This window comes from Carassius auratus, unplaced genomic scaffold (genome assembly GCF_003368295.1).
Source record: "Carassius auratus strain Wakin unplaced genomic scaffold, ASM336829v1 scaf_tig00015445, whole genome shotgun sequence".
NCBI classification, from domain to species: Eukaryota; Metazoa; Chordata; class Actinopteri; order Cypriniformes; family Cyprinidae; genus Carassius; species Carassius auratus.
In genome coordinates this window covers 77,978-93,690 of record NW_020524592.1, presented here as the reverse complement: position 1 = coordinate 93,690, position 15,713 = coordinate 77,978, and the positions used below count along the sequence as shown (strand labels likewise).

Here is a 15,713-nt window from a genome sequence, read left to right as displayed (position 1 = left end):
TTATGTCTCAAAATCACCTGCTGTGGTTAAACTAAGTATATATACAGTGGGTACAGAAAGTATTCAGACCCCCTTACACCTTTCACACTGTTATATTGCAGTCATTTTCTAAAATCATTTAAGTTGATTTGTTTTCCTCATTAATGTGCACACAGCACCCCACATTGACAGAAAAACAAAGAATAGTTGACATTTTTGCACATTTATTAAAAAAGAAAAACTGAAGTATCACATGGTCCAAAGTATTCAGACCCTTTGCTCAGTATTTAGTAGAAGTGCCCTTTTGATCTAATAAAGCCATGAGTCTTTTTGGGAAAGATGCAACAAGTTTTTCACACCTGGGTTTGGGGATCCTCTGCCATTCCTCCTTGCAGATACTGTCCAGTTCTGTCAGGTTAGATGGTAAACAGCCAACGGAGGACAGCCATTTTCAGGTCTCTCCAGAGATGCTCAATTGGGTTTAAGTCAGGGCTCTGGCTGGGCCATTCAAGAACAGTCACGGAGTTGTTGTGAAGCCACTCCTTCGTTATTTTAGCTGTGTGCTTAGGGTCATTGTCTTGTTGGAAGGTGAACCTTCAGCCCAGTCTGAGGTCCTGAGCACTCTGGAGAAGGTTTTCATCCAGGATGTCCCTGTACTTGGCCCCATTCATCTTTCCCTCAATTGCAACCAGTCGTCCTGTCCCTGCAGCTGAAAAACATCCCCACAGCATGACGCTGCCACCACCACGCTTCACTGTTGGGACTGTATTGGACAGGTGATGAGCTGTGCCTGGTTTTCTCCACACACACCGCTTAGAATTAAGGCCAAAAAGTTCTATCTTGGTCTCATCAGACCAGAGTCCTTCAGGTGTTTTTTTTACCAAACTTAATGTCGGCTTTCATGTGTCTTGCACTGAGGAGAGGCTTCTGTCGGGCCACTCTGCCATAAAGCCCTGACTGGAGGGCTGCGGTGATGGTTGACTTTCTACAACTCTTTTCTACATCTCCCGACTGCATCTCTGGAGCTCAGCCACAGTGATCATTGGGTTCTTCTTTACCTCTCTCACCAAGGCTCTTCTCCCCTGATAGCTCAGTTTGGCTGGACAGCCAGCTCTAGGAAGGGTTCTGGTCATCCCAAGCTCGTCTTCCATTTAAGGATTATGGAGGCCACTCTGCTCTTAGGAACCTTAAGTGCAACAGATTTTTTTTTGTAACCTTAGCCAGATCTATGCCTTGCCAAAATTCTGTCTCTGAGCTCTTCAGGCAGTTCCTTTGACCTCATGATACTCATTTTCTCTGACATGCACTGTGATCTGTAAGGTCTTATATAGTCAGGTGCGTGGCTTTCCTAATCAAGTCCAAGCAATATAATCAAACACAGCTGAACTCAAATGAAGGTGTAGAATCTCATCAGTTTAGAAGAAATTAACAGCACCTGAGTTAACTATATGAGTGTCACAGCAAAGGGTCTGACTACTTCGGGCCATGTGAATTTTCAGTCTTTCTTTTTTAATAAATGTGCAAAAATGTCAATAATTCTGTGTTTTTCTGTCAATATGGGGTGCTGTGTGCACATTAATGAGGAAAACAAATCAACTTAAATGATTTTAGAAAATGACTGCAATATAACAGTGACTGCAATATGAACTTAAATGATTTTAGCAAATGGCTGCAAAGTTAAGGGGGTCTGAATACTTTTCCTAACCACCGTATGTGTTTTTATATATAAATGTAAATGTAAAGCATGAAGAGTAACAGCCCTAGTACTAAACCTTGAGGTACTTCATACTGCACTTGTGATCAATATGATACCTCTTCATTCACTGCTATGAATTGATAAAAGTCATAAGTAAAATTTAAACCATGCTAATGCACTTCTGTTGATATCAACAAAGTTTTCTAGTCTATGCAAAAGAATGTTATGGTCCATAGTGTCGAACCCAGCACTAAGATCCTATAGCACTTATATAGAGATACAACCACGATCAGATGATAAGAGCAGGTCAATACTAGGATACGGTCAAAATCCTGACTGGAAATCCTCACAAACACCATGTTTCTCTAAGAAGGAATTTAATTGTGAGAAGACTACCTTTTCTAGTACCTTGGACGGAAAAGGGAGATTTGAGATCGGTCTATAATTAAAGGGGGGGTGAAATGCTATTTCATGCATACTGAGTTTTTTACACCGTTAAAGAGTTGGATTCCCATGCTAAACATGGACAAAGTTTCAAAAATTAAGTTTCTGTTCCAAAAATACTCATTCCGGTTTGTCACAAGTGGTGTTTTTCGAGTATGGCTCTGTGTGACGTTAGATGGAGCGGAATTTCCTTATATGGGTCCTGAGGGCACTTCTCCCGGAAGAGCGCGCGCTCCCGTATAGCAGAGCAATGAGCGGCTGAGCACAGACAATCACTGATCAGAGCGAGAGCGTCGCGATATGTCACAAAAGGAGTGTGTTTTTGGTTGCCAGGGCAAGACAACCCTGCACAGATTACCAAAGAAAAAACAGCATTAAGGGACCAGTGGATGGAGTTTATTTTTACAGAGCATCAACGGAATTGTGCATGTGTTTGTGTTTGTTCCTTGTGCACTTCTAAAAAGCTTGCTTTACAAACAAAGCCCAGTTTGACGACGGATTTGCGTATCGTTTATTTCTTAAGGATGATGCAATCCCAACGAAAAAGGGTCACGATTGTATGTTGGAACCACAGGCGGTGAGTAAAACTGCTTAAAATATCTCTGCCTCCTTGTTAGTGCGTCTGCTTCCCATCGGAGACCCGGGTTCGAGTCCCGCTCGGAGCGAGTCGTTGCTGCTGCTGCTCTCGTTCAGTTTCAGCCTTCACAGCTGTCACAGCTTCCAAATGCTCTCGACACAAAAGCCTACTCGCGCTCGTGATTCTTTAGCTCCGCCCACACGTCACGCCTCCAGGCGCTCATGTTTTTCCGGGAAAAATCGGTACAGACTATCTTTCTCTTATGAATATAATAAAACTAAATACTTTTTGGAGTTATGAAGGATGCAGTACTACTCTATAGGTACTCAAGATTAACAGGATATTTCACCCCCCCTTTAACTACTGTAGTTCTTTGGGGTCAAGTTGTGTTTTTTTGATGAGATGCTTAATAACAGCCAGTTTGAGGTTTTGAAGATATATCTTAATGACAATGAGAAATGAATAATAGTTAGAAGAGGATCTATGACTTCTGGAAGCACCTCTTTTAGGAGCTTAGATGGAATAGGGTCTAACATACCATACATGTTGTTGATTTAGATGATTTAACAAGTCGTCCCCTTGGAATTATAAGGTTCTATCTGACATTTTTGTCAACATTGAGTTATTCCCATATTGATATTCTGTGACAACTTATTTACATTATGTGATAGATTTTTTTTATGTTGTATACATTATGGGATTTTTATTAAAAAAACAATACAATTCTATCTACACAGTTGAATGGAATACAAAAACTTTGAAGCTCCATATCTCAAAACTACTCAGAATGCAGATAGAACCTTATAATTCCAACAAAGTTTATACAATTATTCCTCTCCAATAGTAGAGAATGAGTGGAACTGTTTCTCAGTGGATCTTTAGTGCACGTCTGATGCCATACGGTTTTAAAAATTACAATTTTATCTCTAATGCTGCGTTCACACCAAACACGAATGGAGCATGTACAGTTCTCTCTCCACCTTCAATACCACGACTTAGGTGCCCTTGAGCAAGGCATCGAACCCCCAACTGCTCCCCGGGCGCCGCAGCATAAATGGCTGCCCACTGCTCCGGGTGTGTGCTCACAGTGTGTGTGTGTGTGTTCACTGCTCTGTGTGTGTGCATTTCGGATGGGTTAAATGCAGAGTCACTTCAAATTCTGAGTATGGGTCACCATACTTGGCTGAATGTCACTTCACTTTCACTTTCAAATAATTCACGCCAGACGCTCTATTCGCGTTTGGTGTGAACGGAGCGTAATAGATTTTAGAAGTGAAGTAGTTAATGAAGTCATTACTGCTGTGATGTTGGGAAATTGACATAATGGATACTCTAAAACCACTGAAGAACTTAAAACTCACGGGAAATGTTGACGGCAACTGGTGCAGTTTCAAGCAGCAATTTGAGCTATATATGGCACTATCGGGATGGAAAAAAAGCCAGAAGCACGTAAGGTAGCTTTACTACTGATGATTGCTGGTCCACAGGCTATTGAAGTGTATAATACTTTCGTCTTTAATGAGAATGAAGATAGAAACAAGCTTGAAGATGTGCTGGCCAAATTCACTGCTCATTGTTCCCCCAAAAAGAATGAAACATATGAAAGATATGTGTTTCGTTCACGTGTGCAGCAACCGCATGAAACATTTGATAACTTCCTGACTGACTTAAGACTAAAGGCTAAGACATGCAATTTTGATCAGCTGAATGATTCAATGATAAGAGATCAAATTGTTTTTGGTATCTATGATGCAAAACTCAGACAACGCTTATTGAGAGAAACAGAGCTCACTTTGCAAGAGGCAATTAAAATTTGTCAAGCCAGTGAACTTGCTCAACTTCATGTGAAAACATTTGGTGAAATAATGCCAAAAAGTGTGTCTCCAGTTGCAGATGCTGCAATTGGTGCCATATCTTTCAAAGAGAAGCGAAGCACATCCAGAGCTGTAAAACAGAAAAATGGCACATATAATTGCAAACATTGTGGTACTGAACATCAGCCCAATCAATGTCCGGCCTTTGGGAAACAATGTGCGAGGTGTTATGGTAAAAATCATTTCACAAAACAATGTTTTTCTAAAGGCAATGTTAACCTGACCTGTGCGAAACATTCTTTGTCGGCATGGTAACTTGTGAAAACAAGCTGGAATCTGAAAACACTAGTGGACACACTGGTGGAAAGATATCAGTTAATGCACAGAGTCAAGAGGATGCTGTAAATGATATATGGGTGGCACCACTACAGATCAGTGAAGCGCTGGTCACTCTCAAGCTGGATACCAGTGCTAAAGCAAACTTAACTAGCATGTCAGACATCAAAAATTTGACAGAAAAGCCAAAGATCAAGAAAAAGCCAATACTTCTCAAGGACTACAATGGAAAAAGCATAGACTCTTTAGGTATATGCAAGCTAAAAGTGACAATGAAAGACAAAGTGCATCACTTACTCTTTGTTGTAGCTGAGGAACTAGAGTCCCTGCTAGGTGACAAAGCTTGTGAGATAGGGTTGAAACGATTCCTCGAGTAACTTGATTACAAAAAATGATCGAGGCAAATTCCTCTGCATCGAAGCCTCTTTTATTTTATTTTAAATCTCACGTCAGGTTCTTTTGCAATGATTTTTTTAAATGTGACAACGCGTCACCCACAAAGCGGGAGGAGACAAGCGCTGCGTCCGAAATCGCATACTGCAAGGAGTCAGCAGTGTTTTGATTTGAGGGCGCGGGCAAACGTAAAGAGAACGTTGTGGCGTGTCCATTGCAAGATAGAGCTGGCATACCACAACTAGGTCCCTATGATTACCGCGATGCAGAAAACACGGAGGGAATCACAGAATCCAGTCATAAAAACGGAATTTACAGTTTAACGCGGAATGGCATGGAATTTGCCAAATTTTGAATGAATTAATCAAAAATAGGTCATTGCACTTACATCAAATCACGATATGGACTAATATCTGTAAATATTAAGCCGGAACATACTTAAATATGAATCCTGCATGTTCTGCGTGTCGCTGTTAATAAATGAAGCAGAAGCGTGACTTCCTTTATCACACACACTGAAGCACGCATGACGATCCGGTGATTTCAGCATCTGCTGTTTCACTAAATAAGGAGGTGAACACATGAACAACATCTCCAGAACTGCTCAGACAGTCACTTCATGAGCATTTGATCGTTTGATTTGAGTAAAACTAGCGTCACATTACATACACAGAACTGTAAAAGTACGTCAACCCATCAAAATAAATTCCGGTTTAGTTTAAAGACAAGTATTTGGCAGATATGTATTACTATTGTTCAGCAGAATGTACATAGCTTACTACAAAAAAAAAAAAATAAAAAAATAAAAATCTTTTTTAAAATTCTTTAAAAAAAATTTTTAAGGTTTAATCACACATTTCTTCCATGTTTTATTTTTAAAAGTAAATCCCCTTTGTTCAAAAAGTTTGTGTAATTTTCAATAATTAAAAGATAAATTAAATTAATGTTTTATGTGTTTAATATGCATCTCTGAAAATACTTTATTTAAAACCCCAACTGCGATTACTACAATATTTGATAGCTACAGCCCTATTGTTAGAGCTTGAATCTTGTCAAAAGGGTGTACCATATCAACCACAATAATTCAGCGGTGACTACAAGTAACTCTGTGGTTGACATAGTGCACTTTACAGATGCTTTTGAAGGCTTTGGTATTTTTCCTTATGTTTACAAGATTCAATTGAAAGAAAATGCACAGTCTGTAGTGCATCCTGCACGCCGAGTTCCAGCTCCACTCAAAGATCGTCTAAAGAAAGAATTAGACCGAATGACCACATTAGGAGTTATCAAAAAACTGACTGGATGAACTCAATGGTGTGTGTCAAGAAAAAGAATGGAGACTTAAGAGCATGGATCCGAAAGATCTGAATGACAACATAAAGCGTGAGCACTATCAAATACCAAAACGTGAAGAAATAATGAATGAAATGTCAGGTGCCAAATATTTCACGAAGCTTGATGTCTCACAAGGATTTTGGCAGATACGTTTAGATGAGAAAAGCACAAAATACTGTTCCTTCAAAACTCCATTTGGGAGATACTCTTTTCTTTTCTTGTTGTTTAAGTTACTGTTTATAAGGTTTGAGTAGAAATTCTGTCTAGCTGTGGCTAGTTTCACATTAAAAGCATGAAGGCTGTCTTTATAGATGCTATAGTGAATTTCAAGTTTCGTCTTCCGCCACATCCGCTCGGCTTTTCTGCATTGTCTTTTCATAGTCTGAACTGCTATTGATTTTCTCCAAACTGATTTCTATCTGTTTGTTTTCTAACTGACTATTATTGGAGCAATATCATCAATAACATTCTTAACTTTTGAGTTGAAGGAATCAAGGAGAATATCTCTAGAGTCTGCAGAAATGCTTGGTGTTAAAGATATAGCCTCCATAAATAGTACACTTGTGTTCTCGTTTATGCATCTCCTTCTGACAGAGACAGATCTAGATTCAGTGGTAGCAGAGATCAATAAATCAAAGAAAATACAGAAGTGATCAGATAGTGCTATGTCCTTAATAACAATGGATGAAATGTTTAGACCGCTACTGATGATTAGATCCAGAGTGTGTCCACCTTTGTGTGTGGGTCCATGCACATGCTGAATCAGGTCAAAGGTGTTTAGAACCGTTATCATTTCTTTTGTAGTTTTGTTTTCTGCATTATCTATGTGAATATTAAAATCCCCTGCAATTGCAAAACAGTCAAACTCTGAGGAAATCATTGAAAACATTTCTGTGACCTCTTCAACAAAGGCTGGAGAGTATTTTGGAGGCCTTTAAATAATAATAAACAGAATGCGTGGAGCACCTTTAAGCACAATCCCTAGATATTCGAAAGACAAGTACTGACCAAATGACACTTGCTTGCATTGATAGACATCTTTAAATAGAGCAGCTACACCTCCACCTCTCCTAATTGTTTGTGGTTATAAAGTCATTGATTAGAAATCATTTGTTTTTTAGTGAGCGAATGTTTAAAAGTGTTTGCTTGATGGCAGTTCTTTGTGTCTTCAATCAATCAATCTTAGTTTGATGCATAACAGGCCGCAGATTAGAGGAGTTTGCACTTCGGCTTAAGAAGGCCTTAAGCGTTCTATCACGAAATAAAAGCTACAGGCACACTGGGTTCCCGCTTTTTCTGTAAGCATTTGCGAATGTTGCTGCCATTATATCGGGGACCCGACACATATCACTGAGAGCTGCTATCAGTTGTTTTTGGTTCACCTTCAGCATATAGAGAGTTTGGGGCCTGCCGTTGTGGCAGTGGCCGGAGAGCTCTCGCAGGAACAGGGCCCATAGGCTTTGGTGGTTGGGGGGCCCGCCGTTTTTTGTTGATATCTGAGGGCTAGCAGCAAATGAGTGAGAGAGTTTAGTCCCAGCATACACCAATTCCTCCCTTTTTTGTGAGAAGCACAGAAGTGGAGATGCTGGAGAGAGGGATAATGTGTCTGGTGAGATGGGCTGTGTCTCTGGTGACTGTAATATGTTGTTCTGGCTTCCCTGGCTGTTTTCCAGAAAGTCATCCCTGGGTGCTGAATCTTGTAGCTGTTTTTAAACATCACAGTCAGTCTGTGAGGAGCTCTGTGGGCAGGGTTCAGCCAGGATAGTGTCGGTCCGCAGTGTTTGTTTTGGCTGCATGGTGTTATCAGTGTCCTTGTGGGATATATCAACCACATGATGACTTGTACCCGGTGTGTGTGTGCTGAATGGATTTGCACACTCTGCTGAAGGATGACGGAGGGAAAAGTAGATATTGTCCTTAAGCACTCTAGCATCAAGTTTGTTTGGGTGGAGGCCATCTGGTTTAAACAGTTGTCTATGGAAGTTGTCGATGAAGTGCACTTCTTTTATACCGAAAGATCTTTGTAGCCATGTGTTCAGCCCAAGCATCTGTGAAAACATATTTGTTCCCCTTATTGGGAGTGGTCCACCGATGAACGACTGAACTTTGAGTCTTCAAAGTGTTTCAAAGAGTTCAATGAAGTCCTTCTCAAGGAGTTCTGACTGCTCTTTCCGAATATCATTCTTCCCCACATGGATGATGATTCGATTTGCAGTCTTGTGCTTCATCAGAATGTTCTTAAGTTCCTTGTTCACATCAGAGACTGTTGCTTGAGGAAGGCAGCATGTTGTTGTAGTCCTGCTACTAAAGTTTCTGATAACAGAGTCACCCACTATCAGAGTCCTTGGCTCAGCTGCGCTCTGAGCTGCATGCTGCTGTCTGATGGCCTTGAGTGCCTGTTAGTAACGGTGTTAGCTGCTGGCTGATCCGATCCATGTTTAAAAACATTTGGGGGTTCCTCACCCACATTCATTAATGCTTCAAATCTGTTCTCAAGATGTACAGGGGGAGTTAGAATACCGGTATTTACAAGCCTTGTCATAGTCGAATCTGGGGTAGAAGAAGCTATGGCAGCAATACGAGAACCTCGTGAAAATCTGATATCTTGTGTTCCTTTGGGTCTCGCTCCCTGTTTGTGTCATCAATTTGTGTGGCGATCAGTTTCAGCTTGTTCCTCTACACTTGGTATAAACTGTTGAGATTAGGAAGATTTGTGGGACTCACTGGCTGTATGCTGAGAGGGTCCATGACGACGGTCTGCTGAGTGTTCCGTTTGTTTTGGAAGTCCAGCAAGTAACTTTGTTTCAAGAATCACAATCCTTTGTAGAAGTTTGCAGCAGTTCATGCAACAAGTAGGCATTTTCTCTCTTCTCTGTTTGAATGTAGGCAGTCTCAGGAATGTAAGCTGTTAGCAGTGGGAGGTAAAGTCTTCTTTTTGTAGAATTATTCCAGTCCCAAAGATTTTAGTTTTAGAGTTTGTGCCAATCTGTTGTTTGAGCACTGTGCTGATCTGCTGAAGTAAAAAATCTTAGAAAAATCAGAGAAAAGTGCAGAAATAAGAAGCAAAGGTAGCAACGGTAGCAAAACCGGAACCACACAGATAGTGAGAAGATCAGTGCCATTCTAAGAATGGATAGTCCCACAGAAAGGAAAGGAGTACAGCGCATCATGGGTATGGTGAATTATGTAGGAAAGTTCATTCCGAATCTTTCTGCAAAAACGTCATGCATATGAGAACTCCTACAAAAGACAACAGACTTTGTATCGACTGACAAACATGAGAGTGAATGACAAAACCTGAAAATAGCATTAACCTCTGCACCTGTATTCCAATTCTTTGATCCAACAAAGAAAACCAAAGTGTTTACAGATTCCTCCAAGAATGGTCTTGGTGCAGATTTATTGCAAGCTGATGATGAGACCTGGAAGCCAGTAGCATATGTGAGCAGATCCATGACTGATTCTGAGTGTCAATATGCACAAATCGAGAAAGAGTGCTGGAGAAATTTCATAACTATGTATATGGCCTTCCTAGCTTTACTGCAGAAACTGATCAATGTCCTTTAATTGCAATAATAAAAAAGAATCTGAATGAAATGACACCAAGGATTCAAAGACTGATGATGAAATGTCAGAGGTACGATTTCAATTTGATGTATACGCCTGGCAAATACTTAGTGCTGGCAGATACCCTCTCACGAGCACCCACAAGAAATAATGAGAGTACAACAGAAGCAGATGTTGAAATTCATGTGAGAATAGTGCGCACTGCGTTTCCTGTTTCAGATGCAAAGTCAAAGCAAATAGCTGAAGGAACCAAAAAAGATGCTGAGTTGCAGACTGTCATCGTCAACATGTATACTGGCTGGCCGACAAGTTTATCTCCAAGATTACATGACATCAGAGGTGATCTATGTGTGGTGGATGGATTCCTTCTGAAACAAAACAGAATCGTCATTCCGCAAAGTTTGAGACAAGAAATACTACATTGGATTCACAAAGGTCATCTCGGTGTAGAAAAATGTAAGAGAGCGAGAGAAACGGTCTTTTGGCCTGGAATAAACAAAGACATCGAAAAGATGGTGAGACAGTACGACTCGTCAAAAATTTAGAAAAAAACTAAGGAGCCAATGATAATACCGGATTTACCAACATCACCCTGGGAGAAGGTGGGAATGGATCTTTTCCAACTGAAGGGCAATAATTACCTAGTAGTGATTGATTATTATTTAAATTACCCTGAATTGGCCTCACTCTCGGATATGTCTACAAAGTGTGTAATGACGCATGCAAAATCAATTTTTGCAAGACATGGTATACCACAGACTGTCATTAGTGACAATGACCCATGCTTCAGCAGCAAGGAGTGGCAAGAGTTTTCAGTGCAATATGACCAAGCATGTCACCTCAAGTCCAGAATATGCTCAGTCAAATGGCAAAGCCGAGAAAGGAGTTCACATTCTCAAGCAACTTTTGAAAAAGGCTGCTGACAGTAAGTCTGATCCTTACCTTGCTCTGCTCAATTACAGAACCTCTTCGTTAGAGTGTGGTATGGCCCCAGCTGAGATGCTAATGAATCTGAAACTTCGCACTTCACTGCCTTCTTGTTCAAAGCAAAAAGCAAACGTGAAAATAAAGCAGAAACGCAAGCATCTGAAGAATAGACAGAAATTCTACTATGACAGGACAGCAAAGCATCTACAGCCATTTGTAGATGCATCTACAGCCATTGCGCAGGATGACGTCGTCAGAATCAAAAGTGACGAGAATTGGAGCAAGAAGGCCACAGTTATGCAAGAAGTAGCTCCAAGATCTTATACTGTGAAAACAGATGATGGACAAATCTTCAGACGGAACAGACGTGATCTTTTAAAGACTGAAAAAGAAGTTAAAGATCTGAATCAATGCAATGTAAAGTCTGAATCAACTGCATTGTGCACAACAAATGACTGCAATACTAACACGAAAATAGGCACACAAACATCAAACAGCCATACATTCACACTTAGAAGATCTACAAGACCCATTAAAAAACCTGATAGATTAAATCTGTAAGAAATGGTTGAAAACGTAGGAATAAGAAAATGTTTATGTTTGTAGTTCATCTTTTGTATCAACTATATAAAATGTGCAAAAATAAACTTTGAGTTAAAATGTTATACTGAGTGCAACTCAAGATGTTACAAAATAATACTAAGGTATACTTGTTTATGTTTCTTTGAAAAAGGGGATGTGATGATATCAAGTGATTGTGCCTCTTATTCTAGTAAGCCACTAGATGGCACTGTGTTAAGTGATATGTTGGATACATGGCAAGGAAGAAGTAGTAACAGAAGGACAATCTGAGTTAGTGTTGTTAAGATGAATAAAAGACAGACATGTTAATATTGCACCGAGAGATTTTATTTAAATACTGAACAAAACAATAGGCTGATCAGATTACTTGTTGAAGTGTAATGAAGTACCTTATATCTGCAAACGATGTACGTCTGTTTGTAGATGGAGACTTTGTAGCAGCCAAAACTGTGTATTTTGCATTCATCACATTATAGTGCGGTGTGCATGAAAATAATAAGGCGGCAGAGCAAAGTTATTCATAGTTGTTCCAATGTCGAGGATCCTCGGAATTTCAAACAAGGACTGAGTCCTTCGTTCGAAGAATATCCCATACACAGGAAAGGATGCATATGTGTATCCTTCGCGCTCTCAAATCATCCACAATCCTATGCGCGCAGCTTTGCTATCTAACGTTAGTTCAAAAATTAAAAAATGTCAAACATTAACGTAGTCGGAGCGTTAACAGTTTTTATTTACGTTACCAAACATTTGTTATAACTGTAGTAAATATAAGTAAAGTTTGACGTTTAAATGCCAACAAATTACTACCGTATTGATATTGTAAATTAAACAAATACAAATGGTTAACTGAACCGGACCTGTCATTTAACAATTGGTTGCGTCAACGGCATTTCTTTTATAAATAACTAGTTAAGTTTTCCAAAGTAATTTAATGATACCATTCACAGCGTTATTCAAACGGACCTTTTCACTGACGTAATGCCGCAATTACGTGCACTTGCTAGCCTGTTCCATTTACGTGTTCTCCGTATGCTAAAGAGCTAGCCTCTGAAGGAAGTGACTTGGAAGGATCAGTCCTACCAAGGAAGTATCCTTGACATTGAGAAACATCTACTGCATTCGGTCATTCGGTACACACTTGCACCGTACCGAAAGCCCTGTATCTCTGCTCATAAAATAAGCACAGTTTTTAAGTATTCTTGTCTAAGAAACACCAGAAACATCAGCAACATTTGTTAATATAATTTTCATTTTCACAGTGGTCCAACAAAACTCAAGAGTCAATGAAACTGATGTTTATTTTATCAGATCTTTAGAATCTTTAAGTCTCTCAATAATGTCCATCATCCAAATGAAAACAGACAGAACAGGTCAAAAACAAAGCAGAATAAGAAAACTGTTTACTCACTCATTTGTGATCCGATGACATCTTTCTGTTTTTTCATGATCTTCATTCGTTCTTCTGCTCTCTCTTCCTCTGCTCTTCTTCTCTCTTTCATCTCCTGTAAAATCTTACTGTTTATTTCAAAATGGCATCCACTGTTTGTTGACACTGTCTCCTCAATCTTCTCCAGCAGCTCCTTGATCTGAGTGTGGTCACTCCTGTTCTGATTGTTGAGAACATGATATCTGTTCCCACATTTGTCCAGCAGAGACTGGAGATCCTGTCCTTCACTCTCAATGTGCTGCTCTATAGATGTGTCTAACAGAGAGTCTCCATGAGTGAACAGCACTATAGTGTGACTCCAGACTCTCTCACCCAGAAGATCCAGATGACCCTGTACTGCTTTTCTCTCAGTCTCTTTAAATCTACTGTCCAAAGGTATGATCAGTAGTACAGCGTGTGGTCCTGGAGGACACAGAGACACACTGAGCACAATCTCCTGTTTCAGTAGTTCAGGACTCTTCTCTACAGAGTAATTACTCCACCATCCTGGAGCTTCAATGACAGTGATGTGTCTGTCTGCTACTTCTCCATGTCTCCTCACACACTGAGCAGATCTCTTTGATTCAAACTCCTTTCTGCCCAGGATGCTGTTTCCTGCTGAACTTTTACCAGCAAGTTTATGCCCCATTAACACAATCCACAGCTCTGAGAGATGTTGAGCATCACCTGAAACAGAAAACAAAACACACTTATGCAAGATGATATTGTAATGCACACATGTACATTTCTGCTCAATATGCATTTAATAAAGTCTCAAGGTAATAAAATAATAAGGCATAATGTGCAGCCATTAGTGCAAAAAAGGTGATCAGGTCACTGATGTGATGGTGAGATGCGAGTTGGTTTGTGTTATAATCAATGTACATTAAATAAGTACAGTTTAACACAGAGATCCAATAAAAGCTAAGAGTCATTGCAGGCTGGTGTTTGTTGGAGTTTGTTTAATCAGTGTGAATTAGTGCCTGAACACTTGAGTAAAGTTCCTCTCTGGAAGTATTTAGATGGGTGTAATTCTTTTTTTAGATGATAAATGTTTTTTGAATGACTGCTTTTCTTTCAAGTTAATAACAAAAATGTGTATGAACTATAAGTGTCAGACTCAGGGCTCTGAGTGAGAGAAATGACCCAAATACATGATAAAATTCATAAACTGGATGGTAGACAGGGCACAAGAAGAAAAGAAAGGAGTGAAACAGACCAAACACAGGTGGGCAGGGCACACAACATGAGAGCAGACTGGTTGGGGACTGCACCAGATGCGATGGTAAGAATGAGGACAAGGCAGTGGCACAGTAGAACCAAACTAGATGCCAGATCAGGAGAACACATGGCCAAGACAAAGACAAAGCAACATATATTACCAATGAACTTGTAATGGCCTTATTTTGCGCCTTTTTGCGCATTACAATATGCCTACCTAGTGTCGGTTACGTTCAATAAAAAAACACACATGGCCTGTTCTCAAGTCCATTTAAAGTTTCATTTTTTGAACAGTTTTTTAAAACGGATTGAATCATTATTAAAAATAATCTTGGAGATTTTTTAATTGCCTAAATCATAAATGAAGCCTGCAGTGATGTTTTTCTTATGTTATGGCAGCCGTCCCCTCTGCATATTTTTTCGAGAATGTTGCACTTCTGTTTGTTATTCTTCACGAAAGTTCATGCCAATAAATAAGAAATATTGCTGACTTGTGCGTTTCCAGCGCTCTCTTTACTTTCATCCGTTATTTGACGTTGAAAAAGGAAAACTTTTTTTTTTTTTTTTTTTTGACATGGAAAATCGATTTTACAATCGATTCAATGAACACTTATGTCTTAAAAATCGAAAATGATTTTTTCACAAAAGTGACAGCACTAGCTCTGAGCGCGCCTGTCTCTGGCCACCCCCCCTGTTCCAACATCTATGCACACTGTACAGAGACAGCGGATAAATTAGAAAGAAATGAGTGCGGGAGATAATGCGGCCGGTGGCAGTGCAGAATCTGACTTGATGCCAAAACATAAATCATCTTCCATAATTTGAAAATATTTTGGATTCAGACAAGACGATGTAAACCAGAGTGACGTGTTGTGCAGGTCGTGCTTAGCAAAAGAACACGTAGTCATATCGTATCGATATCGAGATATCTGGCATGAAAATCGAGAAATGAAATTTTGTCCATATCGTTCAGCCCTAGTGTGAATTGCTCTTTCATATGGACAGTGTCTAATGAGGCTTTCACTTGCTGAACTGAACTGGTTAATATAGGACTGTTGTTTTGGTTTTAGACTAAAAAATGGTCTGACCCCACGTAAGATTTTTCTAGTTCTAGTCGTTCGTTTGTTATATTCAACAATTCAGAGGTTTATATTTAATTTACATAATCAAATCTTAATAAATTCCGTGCTCAAGCACATGCATTAAGTTTGCAACAAAGCACATACAGAAGTGGTCTAATAATTGTGAAGAATGAGACATTTTAATTATTTATTAATAAAATGTTTTCTTGTCGGCTCAGGATGAAATTCACAGTGCTGGCTCTCTCCGACGAGAGAAATGCAACATTCACAGATATATTTTTAATGTATGTGAGACACCACAATATTATGTTAATTAAAATTATACATTCAT

The 15,713-nt window shown here is 39.6% G+C and overlaps 1 protein-coding gene across 2 annotated transcripts in view; it reads right to left on the bottom strand.

Annotated features, from left to right (window-relative positions):
- Positions 1-15,713, bottom strand: part of LOC113074845 (GTPase IMAP family member 8-like) — a 57,758-nt gene that overhangs the window by 23,334 nt on the left and 18,711 nt on the right. For both annotated transcript variants that reach the window (XM_026247580.1, XM_026247581.1), the window contains exon 3: positions 13,062-13,766. In XM_026247580.1, coding sequence (XP_026103365.1) covers positions 13,062-13,766 — 705 coding nt within the window. The remainder of the gene's footprint in view (positions 1-13,061; positions 13,767-15,713) is intronic.